The sequence below is a fragment of the Natrix helvetica genome, assembly GCF_964273705.1.
Source record: "Natrix helvetica genome assembly, chromosome: 5".
Lineage (NCBI taxonomy): Eukaryota > Metazoa > Chordata > Lepidosauria > Squamata > Natricidae > Natrix > Natrix helvetica.
Window position 1 is genome coordinate 142,044,764 of NC_138551.1, and position 19,534 is coordinate 142,064,297.

Below are 19,534 nucleotides of genomic sequence, written 5' to 3' on the forward strand. Positions count from 1 at the left end.
ATCCAGCCTGCTACGTTTCCAAGACCAAAACTTCTTGCAGGATTTCTTTGTTGACTGCTGCAAAGGACGTATGCTCAGTCAACCCTTTTATAGCCTGAAAGGGAGTCTACTTATCAGCAGCTGAGAGCCCTTACCGCCGATAATTGCGCCCTCGCTCCTTGCGTCTGTGGGTGCGGCGATAACGGGCGTCCAAGAACTCCCTGCTGATTTCTGAGTCACTGTCCCGTGACTCCTCCCCACTGCTCCAAGGCATGGCATCAGGAGCCCCCCTCCTTTGGCTCTCACCGCTGCTCCATGCCTCAGGCGCCTCCTGGTGGCCGACCAGACTCTCCGATCCCTGCTCAGAGTCAGAACCCTGCCCAAGGTCCTCCTCATTCTCCAGAGCCGACTCATAGGGACCCTCACTCTCGGAGTCTGGTGGCAGCTGCAACGGCTCCTACTGGGCCACAACACATAAATAACACATGAGTAAATGTACAATACCAATAGTGGAGTCTCCAATGTGGTAGAGAGGAGAGATTGAGATGTCCAGCTTCAATTCAGAGAGCAGACTAGATTAGTTCTCTTGCACAGACTCGGAGTTACATAGGTAAGCCACGCCCAGGCTCCAAGCCGTCTACCTTGGCTCTCAAGTCACCAAATAGTTCCCATTGGGCTGACTTGTTGCCATGCCTGTTCGTTGGCTGACCTCGTTACCACGTCTCTGCCAGTTCGTGAATATTCTGACAGGTATCTCCGCCTCCGTGACCTCTCAGGACATCGGCGTGGCGTACCGAATCACACCTGTTTCTCCGCGTTGCTTTGCAGAGTCCTGGAGAGCCTTTTGGTGTGCCTGACAACCACGCTTGTGATATTTGTTGCTTCGATGGTCCTTGGGGAATGCCGGCCGCTCTCTTCCGCTGACCACGGAGGCAACAGCTCCTCTTTCAGCCTGCAGGTGAGCGGAGAGCGTTTCATGCTTATGCGCCTCAAAGATGGATGGGCACCTCTGTCACCTCTGGGTTTTTTTAAAATCCTTTTGAAGGTCGCCCCGGGAAACGGTTGTAGAGCCCCATCACAACGTGTCCTTCAGAGAAGGGACCTTGAGGGGGTCTCGGGGGAGGGGGGGGAGCTCCCTTTTAGAGCAAGAGTCCCCCAACCTTGGCAACTTTAGGACTTATGGACTTCAACTCCCAGAATTCCTCAGCCATCCATGCTGCAGGTTGCATACCGTGCTGGCTGGCTGGGGAATTCTGGGAGTTGAAGTCTTACAAGTCTTAACGTTGCGAAGGCTGAAGTTCTCTGTTTTAGAGGATAGATAGAGGAAGTCCTTGCCTCACAACCACAGTCTGTTGCTAAGTGAGGCATTTGTTAAGTGAATTTTGCAACCTCTCTTTTTTTTAATTAATTTTTTTAAATTTTTATTAAACGAACAACACACACAAAAAATAATCATCTTACATTGTATCTTTTTTTTAATTGTTCAAATTTTTTATTAGTTTTAAAAATTTTACAAGGAAAAGGGGATATAGGGTTATAAAACATTTTGACAGCTACATCGTGCGGGGGGGGGGGGGGAGAAGCCCGCCCAGGTCTTGCAACTTTTACAAACGAAGATAGAAAAATATCAACATTTATGTAAGTATTAGCAGTTTTAAGTTTAACACAAAATCATCAGTATGTTTCAATCATTTGTTTTGTATCACTTACATTATATCTTGTAGAAAGTGTGTCAATTGGCTACAATTAGCTTTTGTGTATCACTTCCACAGTCAACCTCTCTTGATACAGTTTTATCAGGAACGTACTGACGCATTTATTTTAGAAAATCTTATCTTGCCGCCTGCTTGCGCACGGCGACTCCAGGTGGCTCCCAGGGATATCAAAACCATGTAAAAGAAATGGCATAGTCTTTATTGTCATTGTACAAAATAAATACAACGAAATAGGTTTTAGTCTTACCGATGCAAACTTATAGTGGAAACGAAAAAAGAAAGAAAAAGGAAAAAAAACTGTGGTTGTATTTAAAAGTCTCACAGCCCAAGGATAGAAAACTACCTTTAAACCTGTTTGTTCGGCTGGCTATACCTTGATGCCTTCTGCCCGATGGTAGAAGTGCAAAGAGACACCAACCAGGGTATGAATCATCTCTGAGTATCTTCCTTACTCTGTTAAAGCAGCGAGATCTGGCAATATCATCCATCAGTCAACCCTTTTATAGCCTGAAGGAGTCTACTTATCAGCAGCTGAGAGCCCTTACCGCCGATAATTGCGCCCTCGCTCCTTGCGTTTATGGGCGCGGCGATAACGGGCGTCCAAGAACTCCCTGCTGATCTCTGATTCACTGTCCCGTGACTCCTCCCCACTGCTCCAAGGCATGGCATCAGGAGCCCCCCTCCTCTGGCTCTCACCGCTGCTCCATGCCTCAGGCGCCTCCTGGTGGCCGACCAGACTCTCCGATCCCTGCTCAGAGTCAGAACCCTGCCCAAGGTCCTCCTCATTCTCCAGAGCCGACTCATAGGGACCCTCACTCTCGGAGTCTGGTGGCAGCTGCAACGGCTCCTGCTGGGCCACAACACATAAATAACACATGAGTAAATGTACAATACCAATAGTGGAGTCTCCAATGTGGTAGAAAGGAGAGATTGAGATGTCCAGCTTCAATTCAGAGAGTCTTCCTTACTCTGTTAAAGCAGCGAGATCTGGCAATGTCCTCCAGTGGTGTCAGAGGGCAACCAATGGTTTTTTGTGCCAAATTGATCGCTCTCTGTAGGGCCTTCCTGTCCGCAGCTGTTAAACTAGCGTACCATACTGTAATACAATATGTGAGGACACTTTCAAAGGTGGACCGATAGAAAGAGGTCACCAGCCGCTGTTGATGTGCATGTTTTAATGTATGAGAGTGCATTAAAATAAAAAGAAGAAGAATAAATTAATAACTTAGTAAAATAATTAACCCCTGGTGACAACACACACTCATACCAGCCATTGAAAGGGCTTCATCTCGTTCTGAGGTCCCCAGGCTGTCTGGCAGAATGCCTTCTGAAAGAGTGTGATAGTGAGGACCAGTCTTAATTTCCGGAAGGAGGATGTTCCAGAGAGAGGGAGCCACCACGGAGAAGGCCTTTCTTCTGGGTCTCGCCAGATGCATCTCCTTAGGGGACGGGATCCGCAACATTCCTTGCCTCCCCCGCTCTGGTGGGTCAGGTAGATGTGACCGAGAAGAGACAGTCCCTCAGATAACTTGGTCCCGAACCGTGACGGGTTTTAAAGGGGACTGTTATGACCTAGGCTTCCCCAGCAGCACAAAGCCGAGTCCTCGTACCTATAAACCCCTTTTATTTAATTGACGGTGAATTCCTCTCCAGGAAAGTCCCGCTCCACAGTCTTTCAAGATAGTTCACAATTAGCGACCTTTATCAGGCTTGGAGTGTGGCCAGGCCACAATACTTGCAGGAATGCAGGAATGAACTAATTGCCTCCTGCAAACTCCCCTCCCCTGTCGCTCCTCTTTTATTTCCTCTGGGAGGAGCCATTCACCGTCCACCTATGGCCTTACTCCCAAGTAGACCCTTGTTCCTTAACTGTTCCCTTCATCTGGCAACTCTGCGCGTGCGCACACTAGGAACAGGCTCCAGCTGTTCGTCTGCCTCACTGATGTCTGACTCTGAAGGCAGCTGATAACTGGCATACGGCCTTGTCCCCGTCTCTGCCTCCGACGCAGAGCCCTCATCAGAGCCTTCCCTAGACTCCAGGACCGGCCCAGGTTCCTCCCCAACCCCCTCATTGTCTGAGTCTGCTGCCAGCTCTGCTGACATCCCACAACAGGCACAACTAGTATCTGGAATTGCCCCCGGAAGCAAATCGGCAGCCAATGCAACTCCCACCTCAGAGGTGATACATGTACACACCAGGGTATGCACAAAACCAGGCGGACCGCTGCATTTTGCACCAGCTGGAGCTTACGGATGCTCTTCAGGGTCAGTCCCTTAATGGTTGCTAAGTGACTCCCTGCAGTCGTTAAGTTAGCATCACTGTTGCTAAGTGAATCAGGCTTCCCCATTGATTTTGCTTATCAGAAGGTCAGAATTTTGGCCACAAATAGATGCTGCAACGGTTATTAAGTGTGAAAAACGGTCGTAAGTCACTCTTTTTCCGTGCTGTTGTAACTTTGGTCCCTAAATGAATCGAGGATTGCCTGTACTTCCACTTAGCGGGAGAAATATTGAAATTTGAAACCAAGGGATAGAAACCTTAGAACATTCCCGAGAGAAGGTGCCATCTCGAAAGGTTGCAGCCGTTCAGGGACCTTGGGAGGTAAATGTTTAGGGATGCTTGACATGATTTTGGGAACGGAGTTAAAACGCAGTGCTTGTTTCCGCCAAGGATTCCTCATCGGAGGAGGTGAATTCGAGCATCAAGACATTCTTCTGTCACAATAATACTTACAATGACATGGCAACCCTGTTCTTCAACCCTCAAGAGTCGGCCATCTTACAACTGTTTCACCAGGAGGGTGAGTCCCTGACCCAGCTCTGCTCATACCAGAGCTGCGCGGAAAAGAACGGGCTGTTTTCTCCGCTTTTTATGCTTGCCTTCCTCGATGGATTGGGCAGGGGCTCCAGATGGTCCCGGTTAGAAATTTGGAGAAGTCTAATCCAAGGTGAAATTCAAGGAACTGGGGTTTTCATGCCTTGGAATTCCTGGCTTGAGGGACATGCATTTTTTATAAAAAAAATTAATTTTTATTGAATGTTTCAATATTTAAAAACAGTAAAAAAAGACACAACAAGGAAAAAAACCACAACAAAACAAAACAAAACATGGAACATACATAACAATATAGAGTAATTTTACAGCTTTCAATATCGGCTTTCCTGCCTAGCTTATATAATTCTCCTTTCTGCATTGCCTTCCTATTACTATAGCCTTGTCCTATGATGTAACAAGCATAGTATAAACACTTATAGTAATTCATTATTTGTATCTCCATCTATTTGTATTCTCTATTTCCTGTTTTGGCTTTTAGAATAGAATAGAATATTTATTTCTAAGCCGCGCCCTCTCCCGAAGGACTCGGGGCGGCGTACAATAAAACAAATAAAGTACAAAGTACAATACAATACAATACAAATCTGGACAGGACATACATATAACAAGGACGTATATAAAACGTATACAAAACGTATACAAGGAGGAGGTAGGCTAATAGCTAAAAAACAATTAAACAATTAACAATTAAAACAATTAAAAAGTCACAATATTTAAAAACCCCGATAAATAAATTCTATTGAATTACATTAATAAAAAACCCGTCAGGAGCGATATAGTTGGATCATGGTTGAGCCAGGCCAGCTACTTGGAATAGGTGGGTCTTGAGCTTAACTCTGAAGGAACGGAGGTCGGACGTCGTCCTAATATCCGGAGGGAGGTCATTCCACAGGGCTGGGCCCGCCACAGAGAAGGCTCTACTCCTAGGCGCCGCCCCTCGACACTGTCTAGTGGACGGCACCTGGAGGAGTCCCTCTCTGTGCGAGCGAATTGGTCGCAGGGATGTATGGGGCAGAATACGATCCCGCAAGTAACTAGGTCCTGATTTCTAGCCACTTGTATATTTTATTCCAAACATTATAAAAGTCCGATTCTTCTCTTTCTTTTAGTTCTATTGTCATTTTGTCCATTTCTGCACACTCAGGTATTTTCCTGATTGTAGTTTCGTCTGAGGGTGTATTCGTTTCTTTCCAATTTTGTGCGAAGGCAATCCTGGCTGCTGTGAGTATATGTACGATTATGTATTGAGATTGTTTGTCCAATTTTTGATCCAGTAGTCCTAGTAAGAATGCTTCTGGTTTGAGTTCTATTTTTCGCTCAGTAATTTCTTCCAGCCACTTTCGAATTTTGCACCACTACTTCCTTGTGTTGGGGCACGGAGGGACATGCATTTTTAAGGAACTTCAAGAGTACCGCATTTTTCAGCGTATAAGACGCACCTTTTTCCCTTTAAAAAGAGGCTGAAAATCTGGGTGCGTCATACACTGAATACAGCATTTTTTTTGCCACCCGAAGCCCCACCCCCTTCACCAAAATGGTCATGCATAGCTTTTAGGAGGCTTTCAGAGAGCTACTGGGGATTGGGGAAGGGCAGAAATGAGCGAAAAACGGGCCATTTTTTGCTCAATTTTGCCCAGCCCCCAAGAGCACTCTATAAGCCTCCCAAAGGCTATCCATGCCATTTTTTTTGACAAAAAACGGGCCCGCTTTTGTGAAAAACGGGCCCCTTTTTTGCTCAATTTTGCCCCCCCAACCGCGAAGAGCACTCTACAAGCCTCCTAAAAGCTATCCATGCCCTTTTTTGACAAAAAGCGGGCCCGCTTTTGTGAAAAACGGGCCCCTTTTTTGCTCAATTTTGCCCCCCCAACCGCGAAGAGCACTCTACAAGCCTCCTAAAGGCTATCCATGCCCTTTTTTTGACAAAAAGCGGGCCTGCTTTCGCGAAAAACAGGCCCATTTTTTGCTCAGTTCCCCCCCCCCCAGCCCCCAAGAGCACTCTACAAGCCTCCTAAAGGCTATCCATGCCCTTTGGGGGGTAGGGGGGAACGGGCCCGTTTTCGCGAAAAACAGGCCGTTTTGGAGGAGGTTTGCAGAATGTGCAAAAACTTTTTTTTTAAAAAAAATTGCCTCTCCAAAACCTTGGTGCGTCTTATACTCCAGTGCGTCTTATACTCCGAAAAAATACGATAAATAAATTCCCAAGCAGTTCACACGCTTAGAGCATCTCAAACGTCTGGAAAGAGTGTGGAAACACAGGGAATTGTGCAGGTTGTAAGTCCTCTTCCCCTGCCCCCGTGGGACTTAAATTTACCCTGCCTTTGCTTTCTCTGGCACGAAAACAGACCTTTCCTGTTGTCCCATATTCTCGTGAAGATCCATTCGGATCCTCCTATTGGCTGGGAGATTATGGTGGAAAGAGAAGCTTGCTGGCTGAATTTACCTTAGAATTAAATAAACTTCCACCCGCACCAGTGGTGGGTTCCTCTCCCCGTCGCTACCGGTACGATGCTCACAGGGCCGCTCGTCCTTTCGTGCATGGCACTGCCCCTATGACACATCCAGCTGCTTGTTGGAGCTCGTGCAGGTGCCACATGCTGTGCGCGCGCACGCAATTAGCCGGTTGCTTTAAAAACCGGTATAGAACGGGCAGTTGGGCCAAACGAGTCACCGTACCTGTACACTGTCAGCTGCTCCCGGCTACTACCGATATGGCCGGACCGGGAGGAACTCTCCACTGACTCTCACCTACGCTCGTACTGGGTTTGAACCAGTGCCACCTTAATTTTGCTGACCTAAACTGCTTGCAAGCTGATCGATGGATCGATTGATTTACACATACATACCGTATTTCCCAGAAAATACAACCTACCTCCAAAATAAGCCCGAGCCTGATTTTCACACCTGTGCCTAATATAAGCCCCTACCCCCAAAATAAGTCCTCATTAAGCCCCGCCCACCCTTGGGTTGTGCAAGGTGAGGCGAGGCACAGGCGTAAAAGTCAAGCGGGGTGGGGTGGGGGTGGGTGGAGCTTCCCCACGCACCACGCACCCGCTTATGGTTAGGACCGCGGCAGCCAGACCTCCCACGCCCTGGATGCCACAAGGCTCATTGCACCAACACAGCTACTCGTGGCAGAACGCGAGGCTCATTGCACGGGCGACGCCACTTGTGCGTGCAAAAACACAACACGCTACACAGCTTGCACGATGAGCCACACGAGGTCGAGCTGCAAGCGGCCACAGAAGTCGGGCGGCAACACAACAGGGGTCAGGGCATGGGAAGCCTGGCTGCAGTAGTCTTTAGGTAAGCGGGCAAGATATCCCCCCCAAAATAAGACCTGGTGCTTATTTTGGGGCCAAAATCAAAATAAGACCAGGTCTTATTTTCGGGGAAAACACCATACATGTATACATACATACATACAATTTATCGGCTGCCCATCTTACCCTAGGGCCGGGGTATCAAATTCATGCCATCCCAATGACAATGGAACTAAAAGAAAGAGAAGAATCGGATTTCTATAAAGTATGGAATAAAAAGTACGAGTGGCTAGAAAACAGAAGCCAAGACAGAAAAGAGAGAATACAAATATATGGAGATATCAATAATGAACACTATTATAAGTGTGAATACTAGGTTTGTTAAATCATAGGACAAGGTTGTCACTGCGTTAATTTGTTTGTCAACTTGAGCTTATATTCTGAGTTATACTGTAGAAATGTTTTCTTATCTGACAATGATTTACTGCGCATGTCTCCTAATACGTCATCACATTCCTTTCCTTTCCTTCTGATCTTCCGTTCGCCTGCCGAAGGAGGTGGGCAATATAGCTCTTGCCAAAATGTAAGATTTAGATAGTAAGATTTGTATTATTTTATTTTATTTTATTTTATTTCATATTAAAGTTGTTCATTAGAATATGTTCTCGGGTTTTATTTTTCTGCTTATCTGGAAATACGCTGCTTGGAAGGGCGACGATTCACACCTCATTAATTCAAGGGGGGGGGGAAATCTCCCTCCTTCACAAAGGTTATAGTGAGAGGAAGGCAATGCAAAAGGGAAAATTATAAAAGCTAAGAAGGAAAGCCGATAGGGAAAGCTGTATAATTACTGTATGTTGTTATGTATGTTCTGTGTTTTGTTTTGTTAATACCACTTTATAATGCCTTGGTAAGGCCACACTTGGAATACTGCATTCAGTTCTGGTCGCCACGATGTAAAAAAGATGTGGAGACTCTAGAAAGAGTGCAGAGAAGAGCAACAAAGATGATTAGGGGACTGGAGACTAAAACATGAGGAACGGTTGCAGGAACTGGGTATGTTTAGTTTAAGAGAAAGAAGGACCAGGGGAGACATGATAGTAGTGTTCCAATATCTCAGGGGTTGCCAGAAAGAAGAGGGAGTCAAACTATTCTCCAAGGCACCTGAGGGTAGAACAAGAAGCAATGGGTGGAATCTAATCAAGGAGAGAAGCAACTTAGAACTGAGGAGAAACTTCCTGACAGTTAGAACAATTAATCAGTGGAACAGAAGTTGCCTCCAGAAGTTGTGAATGCCCCAACACTGGAAGTCTTTAAGAAGATGTTGGATAGCCATTTGTCTGGAACGGTATAGGGTTTCCTGCCTAGGCAGGGGGTTGGACTAGAAGACCTCCAAGGTCCCTTCCAACTCTATTATTGTATTGTCTTATTGGTTTTTTTTTCCTTTGCTGTATTGTTTTTAAAGATCAAAACATTTAATAAAAATTATTTATTTAAAAAAAAAACCAAATCACGGCAGCGTCGCGTTAACATATCGTGACTTTTTCCCTCTTCACTAAACCAGGCCTGGGCGTGGCCAGCCTGTGACACATCCGGCCTACAGCCGTGAGTTTGTCCCCCCCACCCACCCGGCCACAGGGGTAACTCTGGATGGCCCACAGTTACATCGTGTTAAAATCAGACATTAAGATCAAAGGCACCTGGGGAGAGCGCGGGGTGGAGGTGGGATCTGTTAATACTCAATCAACCCCCTCCCTTGTGTGGGTCCCCGCCAACCGACTGGCACAGCCAAGTCTTCAGGCCAGTATGGTTTGGGCCGACCTCATATCCGGGAGGGGGAGGTAGGTGTTCCAGAGGGCAGGAGCCACAGCCGAGAAAGGTCCTCCTCCTGGACCCGGCCAGCTGGGATAATCGGGCTGACAGGACCCCTGGCGGGCCTCCTGGTGGTACAGTCCAATCCCAGTGGGATGAGACGGTCCCTCCAAGCCGAGGAGGTGCTGGCTGGGCTTGGCTTTTGGTCTTTTGCTCAACCCCCTTTTCCTGTTTCCCTTCCTGTTTTCCAGGTACTTTCAGCCCCGTCACCCTCTCTCTCTTTTTCCTCCTCTACTTCTTGCTCTCCTGCTGGACTTACGGGATTTCTGTGCCGAGCGGTCTCTTTGTCCCATCGCTGCTCTGCGGGGCCTCTTACGGACGCCTGGTGGCCAACCTCCTGGAAAGGTGCCCTCTTTGGCTTTCGTGGGTTTGCTTTTCCCCCGGGCAGAGCCTTAGCCCTCGCTCCCCCTTGGCTCCGAAGACCACCTCGTAACCCTCTTCCTTCCTTCCTCCCAGCTACATTGGCCTGGATCACGTCTACTCCGGCACCTTTGCGTTGATCGGAGCGGCCGCCTTCCTGGGCGGGGTAGTCCGCATGACGATCAGCCTCACGGTTATCCTGATCGAGTCCACCAACGAGATCACGTATGGGTTACCCATCATGATCACCCTGATGGTGAGTCTGGGGCCTGCATCATCCAAATAGGAAGCAATGGGTAGAAATTAACGAAGGAGAGAAGCAACCTAGAACTAGGGAGAAATTTCCTGACCACGAGAACAATGAATCAGTGGAACAACTTGCCAACCTCCCGAAGTTGTAAATGCCCCAACACTGGAGGTTTTTAAGAAGAGGTTGGATATCCACTTGTCTGAAGTGGTGTAGGGTCCCCTGTTTGAGAAGTGGGTTGGACTAGAAGACCTCCGAGGTCCCTTCCAACTCTTGTTTTTCTATTCTATCCTTAAATATATATATATATATATATATATATATATATATATATATATATATATATATTGTCACGGAAGCTGTGATCGAACACTTGCCCCCCCTTATCTGAAAAGGTTAAATCAGAGCAACTGGACCAAAGTTGCTTAAAATGGAGACATTTCTTTTTTTTTTAATAAAACAAAGTTTTATTGGTTTTTGAATGTATAGGGAAAGGTAAGGGGATGAACAAAAATTTTGGCAGCTTCCACACTGGTGGTGGAGATCCCTCCAAGAAGCTCACAGATTTAACAATCTTAAAAGCAAAATATAAAAGAAAGCAGCAGAGCAAATCTTACTCTATATTATCAATCATGTGTTTCTACATTTTTATTTGTCACTTTTTAAAATATCAGCAATTGCTATTGTTCCAAATACCTCTATTTTTGTGATCTGAGCCTTTTCGATATTGCTCCTTCTTCCCTGCCCCCAGAGGAGGCCTCCACGCCCCCCTCCCTCCCAGCTTGCGTCTTGCTGTTTTTTTCGCTACTCCCACTAAATTCCTCCTCTGGGAGGGAAAGATTCTTTTTAATGAAAGCTTCCGCCTCCTAAACTGTGTTAATTCTAATCCTATTTCCCTCCCAGAAGACAAACATCCCCTCTGGTAACAGCCATCTAAACCAGACTCCTTTATTATATAATTTTTTTTGATAAGGAGGAATATTTCCTCCTTCTTTCTCTTATTTTTTGGGGGATCTGTTTAAGAATGGTGATCTCTTCCTCTTTATATATCAATGGTCTCTCCCTTTGGGCCGCAAGCACCTCATCCCTTGTGGATCTCCTGACAAATTTAACATGTATCTCCCTTGGAACATTATGACTTCTAGCATATGCTGAATTTATCCTATATACTAGATCCATATCCCACCATAATTGTTTTAAAATGGAGACATTTCGTTACGCACCCAAGTCACTTCTTCAGTCCAGATGAGAATTTGGGTAGGCAGAAAGTTCGGAGAGTCGTTGGAATGAACCCACTTTTACCATACAGACCCAGGGGTGCTTTCTCCCCAAAAATGAAGATTCAATCATCATCATCTTCATTTAATGACCCCATAATCCAGTGGTTCTCAATCTTTCCAATGCAGCTACCCTTTAATACAGTTCCTCATGTGGTGGTGACCCCTAAACCATAAAATTGATGTCTCGGTTCCTAAGACCATCGAAAATATGTGTTTTCCGATGGTCTTAGGTGACCCCTGTGAAAGGGTCGTTCGACCCCCAAAGGGGTCCCGACCCACAGGCTGAGAACCCCTGTCATAATCCCTTGCGGGCTGGAGTCTGGGGAACTGAAGGGAGCTAGCAGAGCGATTTAATGGCCAGATGCCCTTCCGGTTGCCGATACGGAGTTTTGTTCAGCAGATATATTCTCATTGTTACCAGAGAGAGAAATAATCTGCCTCTTACGTAGGATTGAACTCATTGTTGGAAAGGACCAACTCTTGCCTGCCCCACCTTCTGTTTGCAGGTGGCCAAGTGGACGGGTGACCTCTTCAACAAAGGGATTTACGACATCTACGTGGCCTTGCGGGGCGTCCCCCTGCTGGAGTGGGAAGTCAAAGCAGAGATGGACAAGTAAGGTCGGCCGATCTTAAGGCTGGGAACATCCGCCAGCTGGGGACTCAACTTGTCCGGCTGTTTCCAAAGCGTTTGATTTCATCCCAACCTTTCTGTCGCCCTAAGGCTCAGAGCGAGCGACATCATGGAGCCCAACCTGATGTACGTCTACCCCCACACCCGGATCCAGTCCCTGGTTAGCATTCTCCGCACCACGGTCCATCATGCCTTCCCGGTGGTGACCGAGAACCGGGCCTACGAGAAGGAGTTTATGAAGTGGGACCAGCTTATCAGCAACAATATTAAATTCAAGGTGAGTTTTCCATTGGTGACTTCCTTGTTCCTCTGGAGGAGAATCCTCGGCAGGTAACGATCATCGGCTCCCTTGCTCACTATTTCACTAACACTCAGATTCCACTAACGCTCAGATTTCACTAAAACTAACATTCATTTTTATACGTTGCGGGTTTTAGTACGCACTGACTTTGTGAGTTTAGGAGGCTAACTAGGGCAGGCGTGTCAAACTTGATTTCATTGAGGACTTCAATGTGTGACTTTGTGGGCTGGGGGTGGCCAGCTCAATGTCACTTGTTTTGGGGGGACACCTGAGGTGGCCAAGTGCTAAGATAGGACTTCCCTTAGATCCTCCCTCCCTCTCATTATAATTTCCTTCCTTCCCTTCTTTTTCCTTCCTTGCTTTCTTCCCCTCTTTTCTTATTTTTCTTTGTGTTTCCTCTTTCCCTTTCTCCTTTCCTGTCCCTTCTTGGATGGTGTTGTGGCCCACCAGCGGCCAGCAAATTCGAACAGTGACAAGGTTGGGGAGGAACCTGGGCCAGTCCTGGAGTCTGGGGAAGGCTCTGATGAGGGCTCTGTGTCGGAGGCAGAGAGGGGGCCAGGGCCGTCTTGGCAGTTATCCGCTGCCTTCAGAGTCAGACATCAGTGAGGCAGACGAACAGCTGGAGCCTGTTCCCAGTGTGTGCATGCCCAGAGCTGCCAGACGAAGGGAACAGCTAAAGAAAAGGGATTGACTTTGGAGTAAGGGCACATGTGGAAGGTGAATGGCCCCTCCCAGAGGAAAAAAAAGAGGAGCGACAGGGGAGTGGAGTTTGCAGGAGACAATGAGTTCATTCCTGCATTCATGCAAGTATTGCGGCATCTGAAAGATATCGGCCTGGCCACTCACCAAGCCTGATAAAAGGACAACTGGATGTCCCCATTCTGAAGAATTTGGTCGGTCAGTCCTGCATGAATGTTGCCTGTTAAAGCATGAATGTTCTGACCGAGGCTTCCCAAGAGCAGGAAGCAAACTCCCGGTCCCGGCGAAAACCCCTTTTATTAATTCACTGTGAATTCTGATCATTCACATCCGGCAATGTCTTTCAAGGGAGGATTTACAGTCACAGACCTTCTCTGGCTTGGAGAGCTGCCAGGTTGATATCTGCAAAACTTGGCTAGGAATCTCGGAGAGTCACGAACCAATTCAGCAAACTAATTGTCTCCTACAAACTCCACTCCCCTTTCACTCCTCTTTTATGTCCTCTGTGAGGGGCCATTCATCGTCCACCTGTGGCCTTACTCCCAAGTCGACCCTTGTTCCTTAGCTATTTCCTTCGTCTGGCAACTCTGCACATGCGCACACTGGGAACAGGCTCCAGCTGTTTGTCTGCCTCACTGATCTCCGACTCCGAAGGCAGATGATAACTGTCAAATGGCCCTGGCCCCCTCTCTGCCTCCGCTGCAGAGCCCTCATCAGAGCCTTCCCCAGACTCCAGGACTGGCCCATATTCCTCCCCAACCTCCTCACTGTCCGAATCTGCTGCCAGCTCCGCTTGCCGCTGGTGGGCCACAACAATCATTTGAACGAAAGCGAAACAGGATTTCAGCAATGGCTTGCTTAAATTGAGATTACAAGCCTGAAAGTTTAAGTATTCTATTCTGAGGGGATGTCAGATCTGCAGGCTCCAGAAATTCTCTAAAAAAAATCTAGTAGCAAATCCTTCTGTGCTGTCACAGAGAAATGAGATGGTTGTCCCAGTCGGGTTCAGTCAAGATGGAGTCATTTTTATCTTTTTTAGACTTACCGGGCATTAAAATATTCTAAACGCAGTGTGTTTAGAATAGACAGGTGAATCCCGTTCTTGATTCTGAGGGCTGACTTGAATGAAACAATCCCGGGGTCAGCGTTCCAAATATCATGCAGAATTAAATCAGAGTCCAAGGCAGAGCTATCCTTAAAAGTTCCAATTTAATAAGACAGACATGTTGGCATTGTACTGTGGAATCCCAAATCTGAAAAACTTCCTGGGATTCCACCCAGTTGAAAGTTCATGATCTTATCCCCACACCCAGAAATCCATCACATGGTCCAATCTTCTTCGCCTACGCTGGCATCTCCACCCAGCTGGTTCCGGTCAGGTGCAGAGGTGCGGAGACAAAAGATGACCTTGGGCTTCTAGAAAAGAATGACAACAACACATTCCACAATTCTACTCCTTTCTATTCCCCCCCTCCTAACGACTACTCTAATGAAACAGCATAATGAAATAATAGAGAGTGTGGCAGGCCAAAGATCCTAAAAAGGAATATAACTGCAGGCCTGACACCTGGAGTTTCCCCCAAAATGATCCTTGGGTAAACGGTGTCCCGCTTTCCTTCTTTCAGAAATCCAGCATTCTCACTCGGGCGACCGAGCAGCGCAAACGTAGCCAGTCCATGAAGTCGTATCCGTCCAGCGAGTTGAGAAATGTGTGCGATGACCACAACGCGGCCGAGGAGCCGCCGGAGACGGAGGACATGCTGCAGCAGATGTTGGAGCGGAAGTGAGCATGGGGAAGGGGGACCGTGAGGTGCCGTGTGGTGCGCAAACCCATGGCTGCCTGTGTGGAGAGGAGAGGCCACCAGATCCAGCCAGCAGGATTAGTAGATTCCTTCTTAGATATCAAAGAGTTTGGCACTTAAAGACCAGCTGGTTTTTGATAGGTCTTTCGTGGATGCTAATTGCTTAAGTTCCCTTAAAGCTCTTCCTTGACTATGTAAGGAAGGAAAATGTGGACATGTCTCAGAAACTGATGAACGCAACCAATCCATCTCCCCTTCCTTCCTTCCTTCCTCCCTCCCTCCCTCCCTTCCTTTACATCCATTCATCCCACCTCCCATTCCATCATGTCACTTCCTTTCTTCATTCCTTCTATCTATCTATCCATCCATCCCATCTCCCCTTCCTTTAGTCCTTCCATTACGTCATCCATCCATCCATCCATCCATCCAACAATTACATCCATCCATCCCACTTCCCCTTCCATCATATCTCTACCTATCTTCCTTCCTTCCATCTATCCATCCTATCTCCCCTTCCTTCAATCCTTCCATTCCATCATCCATCCATCCACCAATTACATCCATCCACCCCATTTCTCCTTCCATCATATCTATCTACCTTCCTTCCTTCCATCCATTCTATCTTCCCTTCCTTCAGTCCTTCAATCCTTCCATTCCATCCATCCACCCCCCCTTCCTTCAATCCTTCCATTCCATCATCCATCCATCCACCAATTGCATCCATTCACCCCACTTCTCCTTCCATCATATCTATCTACCTTCCTTCCATCAATCCATCCTATCTTCCCTTCCTTCAGTCCTTCAATCCTTCCATTCCATCCATCCACCCCCCCTTCCTTCAATCCTTCAATTACATCATCCATCCATCCAACAATTGCATCCATCCATCCCACTTCCCCTTATATCTCTACCTATTTTCTTTCCATCCATCCAATCTCCCCTTCCTTCAATCCTTCCATTGCATCATCCACCCATCCACCCACCAATTACATCCATCCTCCCCACTTTTCCTTCCATCATATCTATCTACCTTCCTTCCATCCATCCATCCTATCTTCCCTTCCTTCAGTCCTTCAATCCTTCTATTCCATCCATCCACCCCCTTCCTTCAATCCTTCCATTACATCATCCATCCATCCACCAATTACATCCATCCACCCCACTTCTCCTTCCATCATATCTATCTTCCTTCCATCCATCCATCCATCCATCCATCCATCCTTCCTATCTTCCCTTCCTTCAGTCCTTCAATTTTCCATTCCATCCTTCCACCCCCTTCCTTCAATCCTTCCATTACATCATCCATCCATCCAACAATTGCATCCATCCATCCCACTTCCCCTCCCATCATATCTCTACCTATCTTCCTTCCTTGCTTCCATCCATCCATCCATCCAATCTCCCCTTCCTTCAGTCCTTCCATTACATCATCCATCCATCCGAAATGAAGTTGTATGGTTCCTTCTAGATACACTCCGTATCCCAACCTGTATCCAGACCAGTCCCCCAGCGAGGAGTGGACGATGGAGGAACGCTTCCGGCCTCTGACTTTCCACGGCCTGATCCTACGCTCACAGCTGGTCACTTTACTTGTCCGAGGAATCTGCTATGCAGAGAATCAATCAGTGAGTTCCGACTAAGGAGTTTACCGGGCTGTCTGCGTAGATGATAATCCAGCAGATTTTTCTGGGATAGGAGAGGTTCTTACATTAATATCCCAATTGGTTCCCCCCACCCCCAAGCAGAGACTCTGTTAGAATGTTTTTTTTAGCACGTTAGAAAAAAGGATGTCTATTTCTTCTTGTTTCGCTCCTTCTTAGAGTGCCAACCAGCCTCGTCTGTCGTATGCAGATATGTCAGAAGATTACCCACGCTATCCGGACATCCATGACTTAGATCTCACGCTCCTGAATCCACGTATGATTGTGGTAAGGCCTTCTCCTTGCAGTTGCGCGGCTTCTACCGCCTTTCTGAGAAAGGACACTTCTGCCTGCCTTGAAATTTGTATGTTTTCCATCCCTTTGGGTTTGTTTTTGAAGTTTGTCCATCCAGAACCGGATACAGAGGACAAATGGTTAGAGATTTATAATGCAGACTTTGGGGCAGTGGCGGGTTCCGGCCGGTATGGGCGTACCGGTAGTAGCCGGGAGCAGCTGACAGCGTACCGGTATGGTGCCTCGTTTGGCCTGCCCGCCTGCGTTCTATACCGGTTATTAAAGCAACCAGCCAATTGCGCACACAGTGTGCGGTGTCTGCACGAGCTCCGACAAGCAACTGGGTGTCACAGGGGCGGTGGAGTGCGAATGTGTGCACAGCGCGTGTGCACGAAAGGACGCACGGCCCCGTGACACCATACTGGTAGGGACAGGGAGAGGAACCCACCACTGCTTTCGCCTAAATAAATTCCTCTCTGAAAGTCACAGGCTTTTGAAAAATAAAGTGAAAATAGGAGAGCGTTCTGACTTAGGCTTCCTGATAACAGTAAAAAGCTCACGCTTAAGTCCCCCAAACCCTCCTTTTATTTCAAAGGCTGTGAATTATGTTCATTCGCAGCCCGTAATGAGTCCCGAATAGTTTGTAAAGAGTCCTACAGTAGTCTGCCAAAGTCCTTCGGCATAAGGCTGATAAGCATCCACCTTTATCTCCCTTAAAATGCTGCTGAAGACTTAATTGGCAATTAGCTTGGCAAGGCCACGCGGAACAAAGAGTCAAAACGGAGCTTCAGAAGGTAAACTGACCAGCATGAACCAAGTAGCTTCATGCAAAGGCTCAGGTGCCTTTGCTCCTCCTTTATGTCCTATGGGTCACCTCCAAGACTTACTCCTGAGTCACCCATTCTGTCTTAACTGTTCTTGCCTTCTGGCAGCTCTGCGCATACACGCACTGGGAACAGGCTCCCCCTGTTCTTCTGCCCCACTGATGTCCGACTCAGAGGCAGCACATAATTCCCAGATGGCCCTGGCCCCCTCTCTGCCTCTGACGCAAGGCCCTTGTCCGAGCCTTCCCCAGACCCCAGGACTGGCCCATCTTCCTCCCCAACCTCCTCACTGTCTGACTCTGCTGCCAGCTCCACAGGCTGCTGGCAACAGAGTGGCCTTTGGAGCAACCACAACAGGAGAGAAAAAGAAGAAAAGAAAAGAAAAAGAAAAGCATTTTCATTTCTCTTTGCCGTCTACATTTTCTATTTTGATAAACTAATAGAAATTTCAACTGAAAGTCGAGCTTTTTTTCTCCCCAACAGGACGTCACTCCTTACATGAACCCTTCTCCCTTCACCATCTCGCCTAATGCTCACATCTCCCAAGTCTTCAACCTCTTCCGGACGATGGGGCTGAGGCACTTGCCCGTGGTGAACGCCGTCGGGGAGGTGAGTCTTGTCTGCGGTGTCTTTGGAGGAAACTTTCCTCTTTTCTGATCCAATTTGTAATTTGCAGTTGCTTAAAGTTGGGATGCGGCGGCTTGGGGGCTAAGACGCTGAGCTTGTCGATCAGAAAGGTCGGCAATTCGGCGGTTCGAATCCCTAGCACCGCGTAACGGAGTGAACTCCCGCGACTTGTCCCAGCTTCTTCCAACTTAGCAGTTTGAAAGAACATAAAAAATGGAAGTAGAAAAATAGGAACCACCTATTGGTGGGAAGGTAACAGTGTTCCGTGCGCCTTTGGCGTTTAGTCAGGCCAGCCACATGACCACGGAGACGTCTTTGGACAGCGCTGGCTCTTCGGCTTTGAAACGGAGATGAGCACCGCCCCCTAGAGTCGGGAACAACTAGCACATATGTGCGAGGGAAACCTTTACCTTTAAAGTTGAGCCAAGGTGAAAGTTTGAGGTTTCACCACTAGATGGCGCTGCAGGTCCGCAGATGGCGCTGAAGCTCTCAGACGGCCCTAGGAAGAAATGTCATCGGCTTGTAACTTGTGCCTCTGTTCCTGAAACCACTTGCTGCAAAGGCAGCTTTAGAGCAGGGGGAGTCCAACCTTGGCAGCTTTTTAAGGGTCGTGGATTTCAACCCTTCAGAATTCCCCAGGCCAAGTTGAAGCCCACAAGCCTTCAAGTTGCCACCCCTGCTTTAGAGTTTTTGCTCAAGAGGCGTAAACTAGTATTAGGCTAGTTCCAGGAGAAACATTGTTGGGCAGCAAAATTGGCTTCCCTTCTTCCCTTCCAGCTCTGCTTCGGTTTGAGGGAAGATCATGTTTTGATGCCGTGGCTCAGTGGCTAAGACGCTGAGCTTGTCGATCAGAAAGGTCGGCAGTTTGGCGGTTCGAATCCCTAGCGCCACGTAACCGAGTGAGCTGTTACTCGTCCCAGCTTCTGCCAACCTAGCAGTTCGAAAGCACATGAAAAATGCAAGCAAACAAATAGGGACCACCTTTGGAGGGAAGGCAACAGTGTTCCGTGCGCCTTCGGCGTTGAGTCATGTCGTCCACATGACCATGGAGACGTCTTCGGACAGCGCTGGCTCTTCGGCTTTGAAACGGAGATGAGCACCGCCCCCTAGAGTCAGGAACGACTAGCACATAAGGAATAGTCTCCAAAGCTGCAGAGGGAGCACCTT

At 47.6% G+C, this 19,534-nt stretch overlaps 1 protein-coding gene across 1 annotated transcript in view; it reads left to right on the plus strand.

Annotated features, from left to right (window-relative positions):
- CLCN6 (chloride voltage-gated channel 6) overlaps positions 1-19,534 on the plus strand; it is a 47,590-nt gene that overhangs the window by 25,144 nt on the left and 2,912 nt on the right. Inside the window, exons 13-22 of the mRNA XM_081954619.1 lie at positions 808-937; positions 4,366-4,495; positions 9,854-10,007; positions 10,119-10,278; positions 12,056-12,162; positions 12,271-12,457; positions 14,806-14,963; positions 16,451-16,607; positions 16,803-16,910; positions 18,224-18,349. Of these exons, the coding sequence (XP_081810745.1) occupies positions 808-937; positions 4,366-4,495; positions 9,854-10,007; positions 10,119-10,278; positions 12,056-12,162; positions 12,271-12,457; positions 14,806-14,963; positions 16,451-16,607; positions 16,803-16,910; positions 18,224-18,349 (1,417 nt within the window). The remainder of the gene's footprint in view (positions 1-807; positions 938-4,365; positions 4,496-9,853; positions 10,008-10,118; positions 10,279-12,055; positions 12,163-12,270; positions 12,458-14,805; positions 14,964-16,450; positions 16,608-16,802; positions 16,911-18,223; positions 18,350-19,534) is intronic.